General features: G+C 39.1%; 2 protein-coding genes across 10 annotated transcripts in view; one reads left to right on the forward strand and one right to left on the reverse strand.

Annotated features, from left to right (window-relative positions):
* Nucleotides 1-21,602, reverse strand: part of LOC136265077 (solute carrier family 12 member 4-like) — a 52,079-nt gene extending 30,477 nt beyond the window's left edge. For 3 of the 9 annotated variants that reach the window (XR_010705375.1, XM_066059859.1, XM_066059855.1), the window contains exons 1-4: nt 21,536-21,553; nt 14,561-14,667; nt 14,398-14,494; nt 7,775-7,919 (exon numbers count right to left, since the gene is read on the reverse strand). The gene's annotated coding sequence lies outside the window, so the exon portion shown is untranslated. Of the gene's footprint in view, nt 1-7,774; nt 7,933-14,397; nt 14,495-14,555; nt 14,668-21,535 lie in introns of those variants that run through there. The other 6 variants (XM_066059856.1, XM_066059864.1, XM_066059863.1 and 3 more) reach the window with 6 other exon arrangements.
* On the forward strand, nt 8,298-13,849 carry LOC136265080 (CCR4-NOT transcription complex subunit 10-like). The gene is made up of 5 exons (XM_066059869.1): nt 8,298-8,713; nt 8,789-8,914; nt 9,636-9,754; nt 9,808-10,017; nt 13,684-13,849. The coding sequence occupies exons 1-5, from the start codon at nt 8,607-8,609 to the stop codon at nt 13,737-13,739; spliced, it is 618 nt and encodes a 205-aa protein (XP_065915941.1). The 5' UTR covers nt 8,298-8,606; the 3' UTR covers nt 13,740-13,849.
* Nucleotides 21,603-21,909: the final 307 nt, after the last annotated feature.

A 21,909-nucleotide genomic window follows, 5' to 3' on the forward strand; every position in this document is an offset into this window, starting at 1 on the left:
TCACAAATTCATGGCAACACAATGAGCCACTGTACGCCATTGAGAGATCCAAGCACGAGGGTTGAAACCCTCGTGCTTGGTTTGGCACCTCGGCAGGCATTAATTAGTGACCTTGGATGCGCTTCAGTCAATAATTAATACCACGCCTCGGTGACCAAACCGCGCCCTCGGGTTGTCAACCATACTAAAAAACCTCCAGTGGGTATCTAACATATACTTAAACTTACAATGAAGAGTATGTATATGTTTGTCTTGTAAATGTTACAGTTAGTTCTATATCATGATATATGTTCATATATATGCTCCTAACTATTGATGATCGAGCTTGTAGTACTGTTTATCTCTTATACGGCTTCAAAGGAACTATGAAATAAATCCCGGTACTTCCACTATAAAGGAGAACAGAACATGTTATATGATATAGTAACTGATTGAATCAGATTAGCAGGAGAATTTGTAATAGTAGAAGAAACTTTGAGAAGAATTGTACTTCTGGATCAATAGCAGCAACGATAAGCGGCGTATGTCAGAGGTACTTACAAGCTTGATATCACTTGAACGTTACCCAACTAGGAAGGAGCTAACATTATGGTAGTAGCAGCAGCAACTACCCTACACTACAACTACACCAAGATGTTCATCATATTGTTTGTAGTAGTGTGGTCTAGTCAGTATACTAGATCAGTACTAGTAGCTAGCTATCAAGGAGACCACACTATTGATATTACCAATACTCCATCACTATCTACTCAACACAACACCAGCCCATTGTACCATCTTATCAGATTACTACAACAACAGCTAAACTGTACAAGTATAGAAATGTTACATTTGAGATTACAGAAATAAAAAGCAATGAAACAAGGGAAGACATCTTCACCTCTAGTTATGCTAGTGGACATCTAATCCCTACTGCAGTAACTTTACAGATCACGGAAATATATGTAACATGGATAGGAAATATGCGTTAAAATGTATTCACTCACTGTGCCCTATCGTCGTTACGGTGTGCCAATTTGTTGTTAATGAAACAATGGTATAAACAGTTGTGGTTTAGTCACTTAATAGGTGACAAACTACCAACTAGTGTAGTACACAGTAAGGGTATTCCCCACCCTTGTTGGAGAATGTGGTTGTGTGGAGCAGCGCAGTACTACTGACATATGCTGGTAAGTATTAATTGTAAGAAGCTAACACTTCTTACAGCTTTGTAATTTTAAAAAGCATCTGGTTTTAAGAAATAGCTCTCATTAAGGTATTCTATCATGTGTACCCAATTTGTCATGCAAATGGCTACATACAATAACTGAATAATGTTTTAATTTGTACATATTAATAAATATGCTATGTGTAGTTTTGTAATTTTAATACAATGACAGTGAACTCCAGAGCTCTACACATTATAGCATTAGAGCATTAGATACTAGTGCAATAGCTGTATGGGAATAGTTTAGTGTAATTCTCTTCAAACTAATTCAATAGGAATTATGAGTAGGAAAAGGAGAATTGGACGAACAAATAAATACCATGAAAGTGTCAGACCACAAGAGTATATTCAGTTGGATGTCCACCCAAGCTGCAAAGAACAAAGAAGATACGTAAGAATATTCCACCCATGACTACTAACAATTCAGAGGACTCTGGGCTATTTGAAGACCTCAATAACATTGAATTACCCTTAATCATGGAATACACCTCATTCTAGTGAGCATCACATTGTATACATGGTTGCTAAAAAAGATTAAAGTATCACATGACAAGTTGACTGTTACTGTAGATGATGGACTTCATGGAGGGCTATTAGAGACCACTCAGAAGATATTGACAAGAAATACCAGCACAACAGTTTCCATCAATTATTTTGAAACCAGCAAGTCTTTAATCTTTCAAAACACCCCACACAGCGACGTTGACACCCCATGATTATCAGGTGGTGCCTGCATTTGCGTATGCTCTCAGGATCATTATACGATGTTCTTAGACATGTACTGGTTCTTCCTACAGATCACACCCTACAAGACTACGCACATTTTGTCAAATAAGATTGTAGGTTTTGGACCCACTAATAACACTCTTGTGAAATTTAAAAACTCACTTTCTGATCACTCCATCCAACCAATGCCTGTGGCAAGCCATACGATGACATTCCTGGTGTGAGGACTCCTTATCTACCTTCGATTTCCGTATGCATACTACCCCACAGATGGAGTTACTGCAGATTTATAATTCCCCATAGATTGGGAAGTAGTAAGAAACCTGGACTGGTAAGGTTATATCTGTCACTGGGGATGGAGCATCACAAAATTGAAAATTTCTCAGGATGCAAAAGTTAGCTTGCAGCTGTGAATTAAATCCTGACACTGCAAAACCCATGACTACCACACACAAAGTGAGAAACCCTTATAGTATGAAGATCGATATTTGAAAGAAAGTGTAGCAAAGCAGCAAGGCTTCACAAAAGAATGCATGATCTTAAGCCAAGAAACCAACGAGGGATTGCACATACCAGGTTAATGGAGAGTTGAATGTTCACAGGTCATGTATACGGTTTGTAAAACAGTGAAGTCTTTTATGCAAATGGCCAGTGTTGGGCAAGTTACTTTGTAAAAGTAACTAGTTACATATTACATATTACTTGCAACTGAACTATTTAGTTACAGTTACATATTACCCATAAAATAAAGTAACTGTAATAATATTACATATTATATTACTTTGTGTCCACAGCCGTAAGCTGTCACGTGTGAAACTACCACCTTATCACGTGACATGATTGCCTTGTTGGACAATATGCAAATCTTGGTTATAAGTAAGAAGCTAGTGAATAAGCTTCATTCAGTAGGCCTTGTTACTTCGTTGTGGTCAGGCGTTATTCAGAGGATTACTAACGAGATCAGTAACTTCGTTACTTTTAGTAATAATATTACGTCATATTAGACTCGTTACAGTAATTATATTACTTAGGTAACGCGTTACGTTTGTAAGTAAAGTATCTTGCGTTATATTACCTGTTTTCATAGCGTATTTCGTTATATTACTTTGTTATCACAAAAGTAATAATATTACGTAACGCGTTACATAAGTAACGCGTTACTCCCAACACTGCAAATAGCACCATTTCTTTTGAAGCAGCTAGGAGTAAATTTCTGTATCCAGAACAGTTCAATCAGGATATGGTGGAGGCATTGTTTGGTCAGATAAGGCAAAAGGTGGACACAATGACAATCCCACAGTACAACATTTTAATGATTCCACTATATCACTGAGAGTACAAGGGTCGGCAGCTCTTGACCCAATACGGGGGAACTGCAAGAGGACCAGAAAGAGTATTGATTTCATTGTAGATGAGACACAACTTCCAAACAGGAAGAGCAAATACAAATGATTGTATATTATATAACATGTAAATATTGTTTATATACACTACTGAATACAATATAACTGTTTAGTCTGTTTCAGTTGCTTCCGTAGACTTTTCTGTGTTGTTGCTGTTACAGCTCCTTTGTAATCTTCCATACATGTCCTTGACAATGAAAAACTCCATACAGTTATCCATAACTTTACAATGTGTTCTAGCAGCTCTTGGTTCACGTCTTCACCTTCAACATCTACAAAAGTCCACCGAAAAAGAACATCTTCATTGCTGCAAATAGATTGCACAAGAGTTGACACTCCCTCTTCTGTTGGTGATACACTGGACACTGCTGTTCTTAATAAGTGATCAGGAAGTTCATTACTAGTGGCTAGTTCTAAAGAAACAAAGAATTGGTAGGTATTATCACACACCATAATAACTCTCCTCTATTGATTTTGTGCACCAATTCTCTAGTGTAATCTAAAAATGATATTGTGGGACCCTCATCGTTGTCATGCCTCGTTCTGTCTAGACACTCGACAAACTGAGCTGCTTTGTCATCACTAAACTTTGAATACCTTGGCCTTAATTTCATACTTACATAACCGCATGCATATCGTAAGATCTTCTCTTCATCTTCGCTCAGCTCAACAGACTGTGTAACTCTTGGCACTTCCAACACAGGGAGTGCTTTCTTTATCAAATTATCTACAATGCTCTCATTCATCAGTTCCGTTAATAATGGCTCACCAGTGTGTGTGCTACAATTGATACTTTCTACAGATCCACTCCACAATGGTGGTAGTGTATTTTTCCTTAGTCCAGCATATCATATCCATAACTGCTCTCTTAATTTAGTCATGGTTGATGGTGCAGAAGATTCCATCGCTGACTCCAATACTGTACACAATTCAGTTGCAAATATGTGAAATTTTGCCCATATCTCAGTGTCTTCCTTTTGTAATGTAGCCAGAAGTTCATCAGCAAATTTCTTTATGCAATGTGGGCTCTAGGAGATTCTATCAGTAGTTCTTTCCTGCTAGGTAGCCCTACCAATGCTTCAAGAAAAATAACTTTGGGAAGCAGAGAAGTAGCCATTCACAAATGAACCACTTAAAATATTATAAACCTGCATACTATCTACTCTCAACTACTGTCTAACACAAGCTAACTGTTTTGAGAGTAGTTATATTCTACACATCCTCACTAGTCTAGCTAGTAGCTACTCCCGGTGAATATCACGTGACCGTACCAAGGATAGACGAAAAAAATTAATGTAGTTTCCAATCCATGTTCATGTATATTATCAATGCCTCCAGCTCTACTTCAGTCACATATAGGATTAAATGTCCACTAGTATACCTGCAGGTGTAGATGGCCTCCCTTATTTCATTGCTTTTTATTTCTATGGTCCCTACTCAAATATAAATTTCTAAATTTTTGTATGATTTTTTTTTGTAAAAACATAATTCATTACTAGTGAACCAGAACATACCACAACAAAGGAAAGAATGATACCAGACACATTATAAAGTAATTGCAACTGAATACACACTTCGACAATCAATTACTAAAAGTGACATGGCTTCATTTTCACTTACGCTCTGCCTGTTATATTACAACTGATGAGAAGTAATAGAATAAATTCATCTGTAACTGATAAAACGTACTGTCTCTAAATCAACACTTACGCATAAAAAGCAAACATAAAGTCCATGATACATGATTGTAGCTGCTCCAGTTTGTGAAAGAGTCTCGAACAGTGAAGAAATCAAGCCCACAGTCTTAACTATAATCGAGTTATGCTTGCAACATCCAGTTAGTCAGTTAACTGCTATATTCGTCATGTAGTCAGTAGAAACTCAATTCAATAAAAACTTGTTGGAAGTAGCAATGGGTGGAATTGATATTTCTGTCATATTGTTATTGTCATGAGCCATTATCACGATTATCACGATTATTACGATTATTGTCCACTTAACCACTGTACCAAAAAACACTAAAATATTCAACTAAATGACAAAATATTTTAAGACGGATGATTATTACTTTTAAAAATTCCTCAATTATTACATGATAATTGCCAATTTCAATTATCACTAATTAACACAAATTAGATAATGTCAATTATTGCTGACATAATAATCATCATTATTATGATAACTGAATGATTTTTCATCCCTAGTTGGAAGTGTTTGGCTGAAGGAATGATTAGGTTTGATTATGCCTAACCAATACCACCAAGTTGTCATGATGGAAATATGGTTTAGGGTGATAGCTTGAACAGGAAAGCCCAAACCTTCATTATCCACAATATACAGTACTATATAGAACAAAACTTTGGCGTAAAACTTTGGCAAATAAAACTTCAATTTTTCCGCCAATTTATTTTAGCAGTTAGCAGTCACATGAGCTGATATAGCAAGACCACGTTGTACTTTTGAAATCAGTCCTGCAATATTTTAAACTACTAGCTACCAACAGATAAGAAAGAACAGTTCATCATCACATGAGGAATATGACCAAATACTCTGGTATATACATGATAACCTGAGCACGGAATCCCTGCACCAGAGTATGAGGTTCGCCGTAAAATTAAACAATGCTTTCAACATTCATAATACCGTAAAGTGGGTTTTTTCGCGGACAAATTTACTTGTGAAAATAAAATTATGCGACACTTAATCTGGCGAGGTGACAAATTTGCTACATTAAATTCCTCATGTGAATTTATTACTTGTAAAAAGTGTTCAGTATGAGATGGAAAGCAGTAAAATTTGTTCTCTTTGGATGAATTGATGTAGGCACCTGAAATTCACTAGGAAACAGGTAGGGCAGCCGCGTTCAGCGATGTTTGGTGAAGAAACAAGTGTTGTGTAGGGGAACAAGCAACTGATCCAGTCATTACAAAACAATTAGCAAGCTGTTATGTACAAACAAGTACCTGGTTTGTTGTTGAACACGACAGTTTTACAGGCACTAAAAATCTTGCGATAAACAAAACTCCACGTGATAAAATGTCGCAAAATTTAATATTGCAAAGTGCCCAAAACGTGAGATTAAAGTCCTTGCGATAAAAACCCGCTATACGGTAACACCAGTGAATGGCACACTTGCACATGCAACTTTCATGAAGAGATAGTGTACTTATGTGTTCCTTTATAATCTATCATTTGTTTGATCAGATAAGGTGTCACTAAAGTTTTTTTCTGCCAATTTTTCAATAGAAGGTTTTGCCTTTTTACTGCCAAATTTTATTTTACTATATGGTATTACTGTATCTGGTGTAGTAAGGATCTGGCTAACAATTATTTGATCGATACCCAAATGTTGCCATTAGACGTATCAACTCAACACAACCAGCTAATCAAACTTCACTTCTTAACAAGTTGAATAAAGTCGAAAAATGATGAATCTTATGTCTATATTGTATATTATATTTACTAAACAGAAATCATATGGAATTCAATAGTTAATGCACTTATCAGAGGATTGTATACAAGAGGTCTAAACATTATCTGTTGGTTAGATTTGTAGATCAGAGCTAATGTATGTAGTTATACAATCTGAAACTCTACAACTGTCAACAATCACTGATCCACCTTTTACATAATATGATACGAAATACTTTAAATCTTTTATATTTATATATTGTACTGTGCGTGGGAGGATCAAAGCGATGCCGTGTACTCTGTTGTCTATACACTACTTATTAGCTGCATAACTGTACTGTATGAGTCATACAGAACAGTTATGCGGAGAATATATTTAAGGAATGTTACAAACACAACCCCACATGTGCGATACTCTAAATCGCTAAAACTAGCCAAACTAATCCTACCAGTTCGCTTTATGGATTGTATAAACATTTACTGATCGTCTGATTACGAAGCTATTTAAACACGACTCCACTAAGACAGCACGATTGATCATGTGCGTGACATTGTAAATCACTAAAACTAGCCAAACTAATCTTATTAGTTCGTTCTACGACTAGAAATAAATTAGTTAGACACTTACTGATATCCTGATCACCAAAACTTGCAGTGGTTTGAGTACTATAGGAAATTGCTACAAACCAGATGACCACGAAGTGTCTTAAAATACAGCACTCAGGAAGTGTCTTAAAATACATCACTCAGGAGGTGTCTCAAAGCAAATACAGCACTCGGCTTTGCCTTGTGCTGTATTAGCTTCTCAACACACCCCCTTGTAGTGTATTTTCCGTACACACACATGGTGGTGCTTTAACTTTAACACATACATTTAACAAGCACACAGAGGAGTTAGCAAACATTAGCATATATTCCCAAATTTTGTATTCCTTAAAATATATGGTACAGTTTACATACAGACACTTGTATCAAGAGATGATACCATGATCAATTCTTGATTGCACAATAACACAAACACACTTACACTCTTCCCTAAGGCTACAGCAAACAAGTGTTCAGTATCATCATTGTTCATGGCACAAGACATGACATACAGACACCACACTAGTCTATGCTCCACCAACGTGTCGGCATTGTTGCTTGGGGTAACATGTAACAACAACTGTACCCTGGAGGTTCAGTTAAGGAAATCTCACAAGTGACAAGAGACATGCTGTACAACTACACTATAGTAGGGCATTGATCATATAATCTCACAGTCATGTTGGCATTCTGATAAGATCAGAACAACTTTGTTAGTTAAACTACACTATTAAACCTTCTTGTACCTGATACTTGTAATCTCTAACTGACAAGTACCAAGCAGAGAACAGGAACATGTAAGATTATTATAATGGTGTGTGTGTGTGTGTAGTGTGTGTGTAGTGTGTGTGTGTAGTGTGTGTGTGTAGTGTAGTGTGTGTGTGTAGTGTGTGTGTGTTTGCTTATTGGTATTGCTTATTCTTGAAATATCGTCAATATTTGGGGCGAGCCTGAGCGAGTCCCACAATTACAGTAGTCTATTCGACCGTACGATCGTCGCGTTCCCAAACGTTTACGCAAAGAACACGGAAAGTCCCACACTGTTAGTAGTCCATTGGACCGTCGTACGACTTTTGCATTCCCAAACGTTTACGCAAAGAACACGGAAAGTCCCACACCGTTAGTACTCCATTGGACCGTCGTACGACTTTTGCATTTCCAAACGTTTACGCAAAGAACACGGAAAATCCCACACTGTTGGTAGTCGGGGCCGTCACATTCAGTTTCCAAAAATTTACAGTGGTCACTTTTATTGCACGTGGCGCGATGTGACCATGGCGAGTGTTGAAAGTGCAGAACAGAGAGAAGAAAGGCTCAGAAGAAGAAGGGAGCGCGATAGGCTCAGAAGAGAGAGAGAAACCGAGGAGGAAAGACAAGCAAGGTTTGTAAACGCAAATAGCCGGTACATGCACTAAGTGCAGCTTGCTACCTGTGCCTTTCGAAAATACTACTGTAGGTTGGCTAGGCGAAGACAATATGAAAGAATTAGACGCGAGAACGTGGATGAACACCAAAGGCTTACCAGAAGACAGCAAGATCGGCGTACACGTGGAACAGAATCTGATGAACAGAGGGAAGCAAGGTGCTGCCGGGTAAAATAGGACTGTTGATGGGTGTTAAATGCATGTATCTTTAATTTGTAACACATTAAGTTTATCAAAGAACTGTGTATTAAGTACTTTCAATAAACTAAGTGAGGCTGTGTTGATAGCCATCTAAATTGCATGTCAACATAATTCTTCATTTCTCAGTGTTACTTTACGAGAAAGTCATGGTGTGGAATGCAATAAAGACAATATGCAATTAGGGTGTTTACCTGTATTGTTGCATCCCTAATGTGTATAGCTAGCTATACAAGTCTTTTAGCTATAGATAAGGCTCGCCCCACAATGCTTTTAGCATCTGTCTAGTTATGTCATTGATATCATCCCCTATTAATGGGTCCGGGGAGAGGGTGTGAGACTTAGGTTGTTGAACGACTCACCAAATGAGGAGGAGCTAGTTTCAGTCTCGTAGTTTGATATTCTATGATGAGTTTGTATGTGAGTTTGTTGTGTGGGTGTGTCTGAGTGTGTATAGGTGGGAGGGGGGAAGAAGAGAGAGACAAGGTGTTACAATGTGAATCAGATTAGCTGGCAGTGTCAATGGTCCACTGTCAGGGTTGATACTGTTGTTACTAGACATGAACATTCATTAAAGTGTGTGAATTTGTTTAGTGTTGTCTTGAATTATGGCCCAAGCTAGCTATGGCTAACTAGATAATATGATGTTTCTTTCATAATTGAATATCATAATATTATTAGGTTACTAGCTCACTTGTATGGTGCTGAGTGTTGTATATTATTGGGGATGACTGGTGAAGCCATACAACACCTCACAATGGACCTACTGAACAATGACCATCCTGAGGGGACCACCCCTGGTTAGTGACCACCAGTATCACTAGTAACTATGATAATTGTTGTGTGCTGGTAGCTGCTACTGGTGGTGGTGTAGATACTAGTCCCAACCATTGTAGAGCTAGTGTATTAATGAACATTGCTAGTGTGTGTTGTGTGAGGAAGGAGATGGAGAAGGCTAGGAAGGCTCTACTACAAGCTTGTGCTTGTCTACCATTGCCACAGAGGAATGGACCACTCCATGCTAAAGCTATCTTGTTATCTGCTTATATTGAACTACATACTGGTAAGTTGTCTGTCCGTGTGTGTTGTGTAATTCCAAGGTCTGATTATATCACTAAACCTGTTGTGTGTGTGCGTGTGTGTGTGTGTGTGTGTGTGTAGTGTGTGTCGTGTGTAGTGTGCGTGTCGTGTGTAGTGTGCGTGTCGTGTGTAGTGTGCGTGTCGTGTGTAGTGTGCGTGTCGTGTGTAGTGTGCGTGTCGTGTGTAGTGTGCGTGTCGTGTGTAGTGTGCGTGTCGTGTGTAGTGTGCGTGTAGTGTGTGTGTGTGTGTAGTGTGTGTGTAGTATGTGTGTGTGTAGTATGTGTGTGTGTAGTATGTGTGTGTGTAGTATGTGTGTGTGTGTAGTATGTGTGTGTGTGTAGTATGTGTGTGTGTGTAGTATGTGTGTGTGTAGTATGTGTGTGTGTGTAGTATGTGTGTGTGTGTAGTATGTGTGTGTGTGTAGTATGTGTGTGTGTGTAGTATGTGTGTGTGTGTAGTATGTGTGTGTGTGTAGTATGTGTGTGTGTGTAGTATGTGTGTGTGTGTGTGTAGTATGTGTGTGTGTGTAGTATGTGTGTGTGTGTAGTATGTGTGTGTGTGTAGTATGTGTGTGTGTGTAGTATGTGTGTGTGTGTAGTATGTGTGTGTGTAGTATGTCTGTGTGTAGTATGTGGGTGTGTAGTATGTGGGTGTGTAGTATGTGTGTGCGTGTGTGTGGGTGTGTAGTATGTGTGTGCGTGTGTGTGGGTGTGTAGTATGTGTGTGCGTGTGTGTGCGTGTGTGTTGTGTGTGTAGTGTAGTGTGTTGTGTAGTGTAGTGTAGTGTGTGTAGTGTGTGTGTAGTGTGTGTGTAGTGTGTGTGTAGTGTGTGTGTGTGTGTGTGTAGTGTGTGTGCGTGTGTGTTGTGTGTGTGTGTGCGTGTGTGTTGTGTGTGTTGTGTGTGTGTGTAGTGTGTGTGTAGTGTAGTGTAGTGTAGTGTGTGTGTGTGTAGTGTGTGTGTAGTGTGTGTGTGTGTAGTGTGTGGGTGTGTGTGCGTGTGTGTTGTGTGTGCGTGTGCGTGTGTGTTGTGTGTGCGTGTGCGTTGTGTGTGTGCGTGTGTGTGTGTGTGCGTGTGTGTTGTGTGTGTGTGTGTGTGTAGTGTTTGTGTGTAGTGTGTGTGTGTAGTGTGTGTGTGTAGTGTGTGTGTGTGTGTAGTGTGTGTGTGTGTGTAGTGTGTGGGTGTGTGTAGTGTGTGTGTGCGTGTGTGTAGTGTGTGTGTGTAGTGTAGTGTGTGTGTGTGTGTGTAGTGTGTGTAGTGTGTGTGTAGTGTGTGTGTAGTGTGTGTGTAGTGTGTGTGTAGTGTGTGTGGGTGTGTGTAGTGTGTGTGTGCGTGTGTGTAGTGTGTGTGTGTAGTGTGTGTGTGTAGTGTGTAGTGTGTGTGTAGTGTGTGTGTAGTGTGTGTGTAGTGTAGTGTGTGTGTGTGTGTAGTGTGTGTAGTGTGTGTGTGTGTGTGTAGTGTGTGTGTAGTGTGTGTGTAGTGTGTGTGTAGTGTGTGTGTAGTGTAGTGTGTGTGTAGTATGTGTGTGTGTGTAGTATGTGTGTGTGTGTAGTATGTGTGTGTGTAGTATGTGTGTGTGTGTAGTATGTGTGTGTGTGTAGTATGTGTGTGTGTGTAGTATGTGTGTGTGTGTAGTATGTGTGTGTGTGTAGTATGTGTGTGTGTGTAGTATGTGTGTGTGTGTAGTATGTGTGTGTGTGTAGTATGTGTGTGTGTGTAGTATGTGTGTGTGTGTAGTATGTGTGTGTGTGTAGTATGTGTGTGTGTGTAGTATGTGTGTGTGTGTAGTATGTGTGTGTGTGTAGTATGTGTGTGTGTGTAGTATGTGTGTGTGTGTAGTATGTGTGTGTGTGTAGTATGTGTGTGTGTGTAGTATGTGTGTGTGTAGTATGTCTGTGTGTAGTATGTGGGTGTGTAGTATGTGTGTGCGTGTGTGTGGGTGTGTAGTATGTGTGTGCGTGTGTGTGGGTGTGTAGTATGTGTGTGCGTGTGTGTGTTGTGTGTGTAGTGTAGTGTGTTGTGTAGTGTAGTGTGTGTAGTGTAGTGTACTGTGTGTGTAGTGTGTGTGTAGTGTGTGTGTAGTGTGTGTGTGTGTGTGTGTAGTGTGTGTGTGTGTGTGCGTGTGTGTTGTGTGTGTTGTGTGTGTGTGTAGTGTGTGTGTAGTGTAGTGTAGTGTAGTGTGTGTGTAGTGTGTGTGTGTAGTGTGTGTGTAGTGTGTGTGTGTGTAGTGTGTGGGTGTGTGTGCGTGTGTGTTGTGTGTGCGTGTGCGTGTGTGTTGTGTGTGCGTGTGCGTTGTGTGTGCGTGTGTGTTGTGTGTGTGTGTGCGTGTGTGTTGTGTGTGTGTGTGTGTGTAGTGTTTGTGTGTAGTGTGTGTGTGTAGTGTGTGTGTGTAGTGTGTGTGTGTGTGTAGTGTGTGTGTGTGTGTAGTGTGTGGGTGTGTGTAGTGTGTGTGTGCGTGTGTGTAGTGTGTGTGTGTAGTGTGTGTGTGTAGTGTGTGTGTGTGTGTGTAGTGTGTGTGTAGTGTGTGTGTAGTGTGTGTGGGTGTGTGTAGTGTGTGTGTGCGTGTGTGTAGTGTGTGTGTGTAGTGTGTGTGTGTAGTGTGTAGTGTGTAGTGTGTGTGTAGTGTGTGTAGTGTGTGTGTAGTGTGTGTGTAGTGTAGTGTGTGTGTGTGTGTAGTGTGTGTAGTGTGTGTGTAGTGTGTGTGTAGTGTGTGTGTAGTGTGTGTGTAGTGTGTGTGTAGTGTGTGTGTAGTGTAGTGTGTGTGTAGTGTAGTGTGTGTGTAGTGTGTGTGTAGTGTAGTGTGTAGTGTAGTGTGTAGTGTAGTGTGTAGTGTAGTGTGTGTGTAGTGTAGTGTGTGTGTAGTGTAGTGTGTGTGTAGTGTAGTGTGTGTGTAGTGTAGTGTGTGTGTAGTGTAGTGTGTGTGTAGTGTAGTGTGTGTGTAGTGTAGTGTGTGTGTAGTGTAGTGTGTGTGTAGTGTGTGTGTAGTGTAGTGTGTGTGTAGTGTAGTGTGTAGTGTAGTGTGTGTGTAGTGTAGTGTGTGTGTAGTGTAGTGTGTAGTGTAGTGTGTGTGTAGTGTAGTGTGTAGTGTAGTGTGTGTGTAGTGTAGTGTGTAGTGTAGTGTGTGTGTAGTGTAGTGTGTGTGTAGTGTAGTGTGTGTGTAGTGTGTGTGTAGTGTAGTGTGTGTGTAGTGTAGTGTGTGTGTAGTGTAGTGTGTGTGTAGTGTAGTGTGTGTGTAGTGTAGTGTGTGTGTAGTGTAGTGTGTGTGTAGTGTAGTGTGTGTGTGTGTAGTGTGTGTAGTGTGTGTAGTGTGTAGTGTGTGTGTAGTGTGTGTGTGTGTAGTGTGTGTGTGTGTGTGTGTAGTGTGTGTGTAGTGTAGTGTGTGTGTAGTGTAGTGTGTGTGTAGTGTAGTGTGTGTGTAGTGTAGTGTGTGTGTAGTGTAGTGTGTGTGTAGTGTAGTGTGTGTGTAGTGTGTGTGTAGTGTAGTGTGTGTGTAGTGTAGTGTGTGTGTAGTGTAGTGTGTGTGTAGTGTAGTGTGTGTGTAGTGTAGTGTGTGTGTAGTGTAGTGTGTGTTGTGTGTGTGTGTGTTGTGTGTGTGTGTGTAGTGTAGTGTGTGGTGGAAAGGATACTTGACTTCCGTTCCTTTCTCTTCCAGTTTCCACACGTATAGGTTCCCTCCCTACTACTCCCTGGTTGATGGTTGCTAGGTAACTAGATACAGCATGAGCAAAGGCCACGTCAGTGATGGCTCCAGTCATTCCCTTCAAGAGACCTCGATTACTGTTTGATTGTTTTATAATCCGAATGATGTAACCATTCTGTCCTGTGAAATATTAACATGATAATAAATCTAAAATGAAAGCCAAATGATAGCTGTGGCTTGGGAATTTATATGGTACATATCTAGAGTCTGAAATTATGGACAGATATCATCTGCCATTTCTGACCATTTCTGGCTAATGTCTGAATACTATTAGAAAGTTTTTATACAGTACTATTGAGTATGTCTGACAGAGCATTTCCAGAACATAATTTCAAGCTCTGATAACACACAAATTGTTAGCATATTCTTACTGTTTCTGCAAGATCTTGTCAAGGAATAGTTAGTTACCATTAGACAAAACAATATATTAATAAACAAGATAATCTTGATTTGCCTACTTTTAACACAAACAAGTGTAATAGAAATACACTTCATATGATCAGCTCCTGATGTGACAGTACTTTATTGACTTGTACAAAAATTGAAGGTACACATTAAACTAATTCTCTAAGTTGACTCCCTTACAGTAACCTTTAGTCTAAACACAAAACATACAACAACATGTACAATACATGTATATTACTCTAGTACAGTCTCCATGGTTACCTTCTAACACATAAGCTAAGTACTCATTGGAGCTGGCAACAAGGTAACCATAGTGATTGATCAGATTCCAATTTTGATTAGTGATCAAGATCTTGACCTGTGATAACACATTACATGTATTAATGAGCAATAACATCACCATGGTAACAGATGACAACCTTACTATTCCCAGTAGACAGTGATGGTAGTGAAGATTTCTGACTAGCATGGATGCTGACTTCATTACTAAATATGGAATTGCTGCAGTAATGCTCGTCTCCCAATAGCTCACTGTGAAAAGGAATACAAACAGTGTACACAATATAGCGTGTACAGTGGAACTACGTAACATGGATTGGAAGTGTGCATAAATAATTTCGTTTATCCTCATTACAGTGCGCTAGTTTTAAAGATGTTGACTGCCTATACATGTCGGTGTGTTATGTTGTGTACTGAGCAAGAACACGGGAGTGTTTGCTGATATCAGAGGCAATACGGTTGGCTACAGGTGGATAGTGATAGGTGCCTGTATACCAGTGTACACAATATAGTGTGCACACTGGAACCTGTTAATGTGACACTTGAGGACACCTATATAATCCAGACACTTAGTCAAGGTCACAAAGTATCCCTTAGTACATAAGACAACCTGCCAGTATAATTTAGGGGGAGAATCAGAATAACATAATATGGGGATAGTGATTATATTAGTAATAGCACATCTATACATGATCTTTTCTACATCTTTCTCTGAAGATAATAAGTATGCAATGGGTGAATAATTACATACTATCGTCTATATGGTGGAAAATGTAACACACACACACACTACACACACAATCACTTGTCTTGACACTGCCCGTTTGGGTCATGTGTTCCTCCACTACAACGGAGGAAACAAGAACTTGTTGTCACACTGGTGGAACACACTTCTTTAGGTGGACTTTCAGGCCCCGAGCACTCTTCATCCGTTGATGACAATGTTGGCATTGAACAGCTCCACTCTGTTCAAAGATGGGCTTAACTTATTCTGTTAAACACTTGCGTCTTTTCAGATCTCCAGGCCTCCTAAAACTTCTGCCACAAAGAAGATTGTTCATGGGGAAAACTGAGTGTAGAATGTTCACTTGTCTCACACTTATGTACAGCTAATCCTCCTCTACTCCTGAACCAGCATTCACATCTCTGACATTGAATTGCACCAGATTGTTCAGTTCACTCTGATGCTTTCGGCTCATGGGGCTGTGGGGCATACTCCCAATCTAACTGGTTTCAGCTGCAGTGGACCTCCAGGCTACCCCCCTTTTCAATTGCAGTGAAGGAGTTGATTCCTGTAGTCATAGCAGCAGCCACACTTGGCCACAACTGGGGTGGTCAGATAGTAGAGTTTGTGGTAGACAATGGAGCAGTAGTGGCGGTACTAAATGCTATCTTCAGTAGTGACTGCCATTTAATGCACATTATAAGGCTTCTAGTGTTCTTTGCAGCAAAATTTAACTTTTTGGTTTGTGTTTTCACACATTCAACGGATCAAGAATATGGCTGCAGATGTACTGTCAAATTGGCCGTGTTTTTCACTCAGGTGCCTAAAGCAGACCTCCAACCCATCCAAGTACCTCCACCACTAGTGTCTCTCCTATCACAGGAAATCATCTGGATCTGCAAGAGTTGGATCACCCGACAGTTCAACGCTACTTTACTGAAGGTCTAGCACCTTCCTCACACAAAACATACCGAGCAGCTGAACGCCATTACTTAGATTTCTGCAGCAGCTTTGCCCTGACCCCCTTGCCTACTTCAGAGGAGCTGCTGTGTTACTTTTCAGCCTGTTTAGGTCAACAGGGCTTGGCACACACAACTATAAGGACATACCTGTCAGTGGTGAGACTGTCATGGACAGTAACATTGTATTACTCATTACATCATTATGTATTATCTAAAGTATGTCACGTGATTAATTTTCTGTATGTATAAATTACTTGTAATCTTTGAAATAATCAGTTCTCCGTAAAGTCAATAAAATTGTTACCGTGAAACAAGAGTAATAGACTTCTTCCTCACTCATGGGATCACGTTGGGACATTTGTGGTGTCAGGAATGGAACTGCAGATAGCTCATTAGTATAGCGGCAAAACCAAAAAATTGTGCACTTTTTCATAAAGCCATGAAACTTTCCACACAAATAGTAGTCCTCATGACATGTATTTTTAGATCTTTACGGCCATTTTTGTACAGAAAATTGATCATTTTTATCTTTAACTCCCTGAGGCAGTAATTAACTTGTTAAAACATGGTACCAAACAAAAGATCTTGCTGATAGAAACAACTTGGTTTTTATTTGAAGTCAATAGGAGATTTCATTACAAAGTTATGATCATTTTTATTAGCTGCAAAATTTGATAAATTTATGCATAATTATCTGCCCACAGGTAATTCACACCTCAAGGGCAGGTAAATTTATCAAATTTTGCAACTAGTAAAAATGATCATAACTTTGTAATGAAATCACCTATTGACTTCAAATAAAAACCAAGTTGTTACTATCAACAAGATTTTTTGTTTGGTACCATGTTTTTACAAGTTAATTACTGCCTCAGGGAGTTAAAGACAAAAAATGATCAATTTTCTGTACAAAAATGGACTTAAAAGTCACTAACGGTCAACTCAGCGATGGCACTGTATCTAAAATTACATGTCATGAGGAGTACTATTTATGTGGAAAGTTTCATGGTTTTATGAAAAAGTGCACAATATCACAAATTTTGGGGGCTACGCCGCTATACTAATGAGGGAAGTGACCCAAACATTGACAAAATGCCCCACCTTCACCAGATCCTTTGAGGAATTAGGGCAGAACACGGAAAACAGGGAAATCCTTCTTTGTTTCTGCCTGCCCATCACCCCAGGAATTTTGAGAAAGTTAAGAATGGTATGAGTTGGCAGACTCCTCACTCAAGTTGACTATGCTATGGGCAGCCTGCCTAACTACATTTTTCTCCTTTTGCCACTCTGGAGAAGTCACAGTGGAGACAGAAGGACAGTATGATCCTAACACCCACCTTTCCTTTAATGACGTGGCCACTGAAAACCCTCAGACCCTACAGTGATATCCTTTAATATCAAGCTCTCCAAAACAGATCAGGGTAGAGTGGGCTGTCAAGTAGTACAGGGGAAACGGGTTACGACTTTACTACAGTACCTGGCTAGGTGTGGGGGTCTCCCAGGAGCTCTCTTTCAATGGCAAGATGGACTCCCTTATCTAACCCTATGTTTATGGAAGCAGTCCAGCAGGGTTTGTCTGCAGCCAACCTCCCAGCTCAGCAGTACACAGGCCATAGCTTTAGAATTGGAGCTGCAACAACTGCTGCTATGATGGGATTACAGGATTCAGCGATTCAGATGTTGGGTCATTGGAAGGGTTGACTGCTATCAGCTCTACATAAGATCAAGTCCACAACACCTGGCCTCTCTCTCTTCATCTCTGTCAAGAAGCACAATCTAACTCTTAGGTCATTTATTACTCCTTATACTCCCAATTTTTGCAACACTGTTCATGTTACTTATTAATCCTTTTAATAGGGGTGTTACTATTCAGTGGACTGGACTACTGGACTGGACTGACGTATTTTTGGTTTTTGCACATTCTATGGTTGGATTTACGGAGTCTTGCTAGTAGACACTCTTAGGGCACCTGCAGCCCACTTCTAAATGCTAAAGATGAACAGTGGAATATGCGAAAACTGTCTCTTAATAATTTCGCTACTGATCATGCCACTATACAACACTTATTCCTTACCCTGGTATGAAGTAATTGAATGTTACAACATTAGTTAACCAGCAATCAACTAGCCAGTAGACAATATATATCCTTACAGCAAGCTTGAGGAGCTAGTCTTGCTGCCAGACTTTTGGTTCAGTGCAGAGCTTATCAATTATTAAAGATTATAAGTGCCCATACTGAAAAATCTCTAATTGGTAAGCCCCTGCACTGACTAGAGGCAAGCCTAGAGGTCTGGCCACGCTGGAGAGACTAGCTTGCTCTAATGAAAGATATTGTCTACTGGTTAGTTGATCACTGGTTAACTAATGCTGTCACATTCAATTACTACACACCAGGGTAAGGAATAAGTGTTGTATAGTGGCATGAACAGTAGCGAAATTATTAAGAGAAAGTTTTCGCATATTCCACTATTCATCTTCAGCATTTAGAAGTGGGCTGCAGGTGTGCTAAGGGTGTCTACTAGCAAGACTCTGTAAATCCAACCATAGAATGTGCAAAAACCAAAAATACGTCAGTCCAGTAGTCCAGTCCACTGAATAGTAACGCCCTTTTAATAGTCAGCTTATTGTTATGAAATGCAATGTATTGCTTATGTGGCTTCGAGTGCTGGCCTGAAATTGCTGCCCCATGTATAAAATAACATTAAGGCAGCCTGCCTGTTATATTACAATTGGTGAGAAGTAATAGAATAAATTCATCTGTAATTGATAAAACGTACTGTCTCTAAATCAACACTTACACAGAAAAAGCAAACATAAAGTCCATGATACATGATTGTAGCTGCTCCAGTTTGTGAAAGAGTCTCGAACAGTGAAGAAATCAAGCCCACAGTCTTAACTATAATCGAGTTATGCTTGCAACATCCAGTTAGTCAGTTAACTGCTATATTTGTCATGTAGTCAGTAGAAACTCAATTCAATAAAAACTTGTTGGAGTAGCAATGGGTGGAATTGATATTTCTGTCATACTATTATTGTCATGAGCCATTATCATGATTATCACGATTATTGTCCACTTAACCACTGTACCAAAAAACACTAAAATATTCATAAATGACAAAATATTTTAAGACGGATGATTATTACTTTTAAAAATTCCTCGACTATTATATGATAATTGCCATTTTCAATTATCACTAATTAACAAAAATAGACAATGTCAATTATTGCTGACATAATAATCATCATTATTAGGATATCTGAATGATTGTTCATCCCTAGTTGGAAGTGTTTGGCTGAAGGAATGTTTAGATTTGATTATGCCTAACCAATACCACCAAGTTGTCATGATGAAAAATATGGTTTAGGGTGATAGCTTGGACAGGAAAGCCCAAACCTTCATTATCCACAATATACAGTACCATATAGAACAAAACTTTGGCAAATAAAATTTCAATTTTTCCGCCAATTTCTTTTAGCAGTTAGCAATCACATGAACTGATATAGCAAGACCACGTTGTACCTTTGAAATCAGTCATGTAATAGTTTAAACTACTAGCTACCAACAGATAAGAAAGAAGAACAGTTCATCACCACATGAAGAATATGACCAAATACTTTGGTATATATGTGATAACCTGAGCATGGAATCACTGCACCAGAGTGTGAGGTTCACTGTAAAATTAAACAATGCTTTCAACATTCATAATACCGTAAAGCGGGTTTTCCTCGCGGACAAATTTATTTGCGAAAATAAAATTATGCGACACTTAATCTGGCAAGGTGACAAATTTGCGACATTAAATTCCTCGATTCGTGACATTAAATTCCTAGCGCGAATTTATTACTTGTTGTAATAAGTGTTTGCATATGAGATGGAAAGCAGTGAAATTTGTTATTATTGCCGTGTTTCTTTGTATCTATGCTTGTATCCATGATGAATTGATGTAGGCACCTGAAGTTCACTAGGAAACAGGTAGGGCAGCTGCGTTCAGCAATGTTTGGTGAAGAAACAAGTGTTGTGTAGGGGAACGAGCAACTGATCCAGCCATTACAAAACAATTAGCAAGCTGTTATGTACAAACAAGTACCTGGTTTGTTGTTGAATGTCTCAACAAGATAGTTTTACAGGCACTAAATATCTCGTGATAAGCAAAACTCCATGTGATAAAATGTCGCGAATTTTAATATTGCGAAGTGCCCAAAACGTGAGATTAAAGTCCTCGCAATAAAAACCCGCTATACGGTAACACCAGTGAATGGCACACTTGCACATGCAACTTTCATGAAGAGATAGTGTACTTATGTGTTCCTTTATAATCTATCATTTGTTTGATCAGATAAGATGTCACTGAAGTTTTTTTCCACCAATTTTTCAATAGAAGGTTTTTGCCTTTTTACTGCCAAATTTTATTTTACTATATGGTATTACTGTATCTGGTGTAGTAAGGATCTGGCTAACAATTATTTGATCGATACCCAAATGTTGCCATTAGATGTATCAACTCAACACAACCAGCTAATCAAACTTCACTTCTTAACAAGTTGAATAAAGTCGAAAAATGATGAATCTTATGTCTATATTGTATATTATATTTACTAAACAGAAATCATATGGAATTCAATACTTAATGTATTTATCAGAAGATTGTATACAAGAGGTCTAAACATTATCTGTTGGTTAGATTTGTAGATCAGAGCTAATGTATGTAGTTATACAATCTGAAACTCTACAACTGTCAACAATCACTGATCCACCTTGTACATAATATGATACGAAATACTTTAAATCTTTTATATATATATATATTGTATTGTGCGTGGGAGGATCAAAGCGATGCCGTGTACTCTGTTGTCTATACACTACTTATTAGCTGCATAACTGTACTGTATGAGTCATACAGTACAGTTATGCGGAGAATATATTTAAGGAATGTTACAAACACAACCCCACATGTGCGATACTCTAAATCACTAAAACTAGCCAAACTAATCCTATTAGTTGGTTCTACGACTAGAAATAAATTAGTTAGACACTTACTGATATCCTGATCACCAAAACTTGCAGTGGTTTGAGTACTATAGGAAATTGCTACAAACCAGATGACCACGAAGTGTCTTAAAATACAGCACTCAGGAAGTGTCTTAAAATACAGCACTCAGGAGGTGTCTCAAAGCAAATACAGCACTCGGCTTTGCCTTGTGCTGTATTAGCTTCTCAACACACCCCCTTGTAGTGTATTTTCCGTACACACACATGGTGGTGCTTTAACTTTAACACATACATTTAACAAGCACACAGAAGAGTTAGCAAACATTAGCATATATTCCCAAATTTTGTATTCCTTAAAATATATGGTACAGTTTACATACAGACACTTGTATCAAGAGATGATACCATGATCAATTCTTGATTGCACAATAACACAAACACACTTACACTCTTCCCTAAGGCTACAGCAAACAGGTGTTCAATATCATCATTGTTCATGGCACAAGACATGACATACGGACACCACACTAGTCTATGTTCCACCAACGTGCCGGCATTGTTGCTTGGGGTAACATGTAACAACAACTGTACCCTGGAGGTTCAGTTAAGGAAATCTCACAAGTGACAAGAGACATGCTGTACAACTACACTATAGTAGGACATTGATTATATAATCTCACAGTCATGTTGGCATTCTGATAAGATCAGAACAACTTTTGTTAGTTAAACTACACTACTAAACCTTCTTATACCTGGTACTTGTAACCTCTAACTGACAAGTACCAAGCAGAGAACAGGAACACGTAAGACTATTACAATGG

The sequence above is a fragment of the Dysidea avara genome, chromosome 8 (genome assembly GCF_963678975.1).
Source record: "Dysidea avara chromosome 8, odDysAvar1.4, whole genome shotgun sequence".
Taxonomy (NCBI): domain Eukaryota; kingdom Metazoa; phylum Porifera; class Demospongiae; order Dictyoceratida; family Dysideidae; genus Dysidea; species Dysidea avara.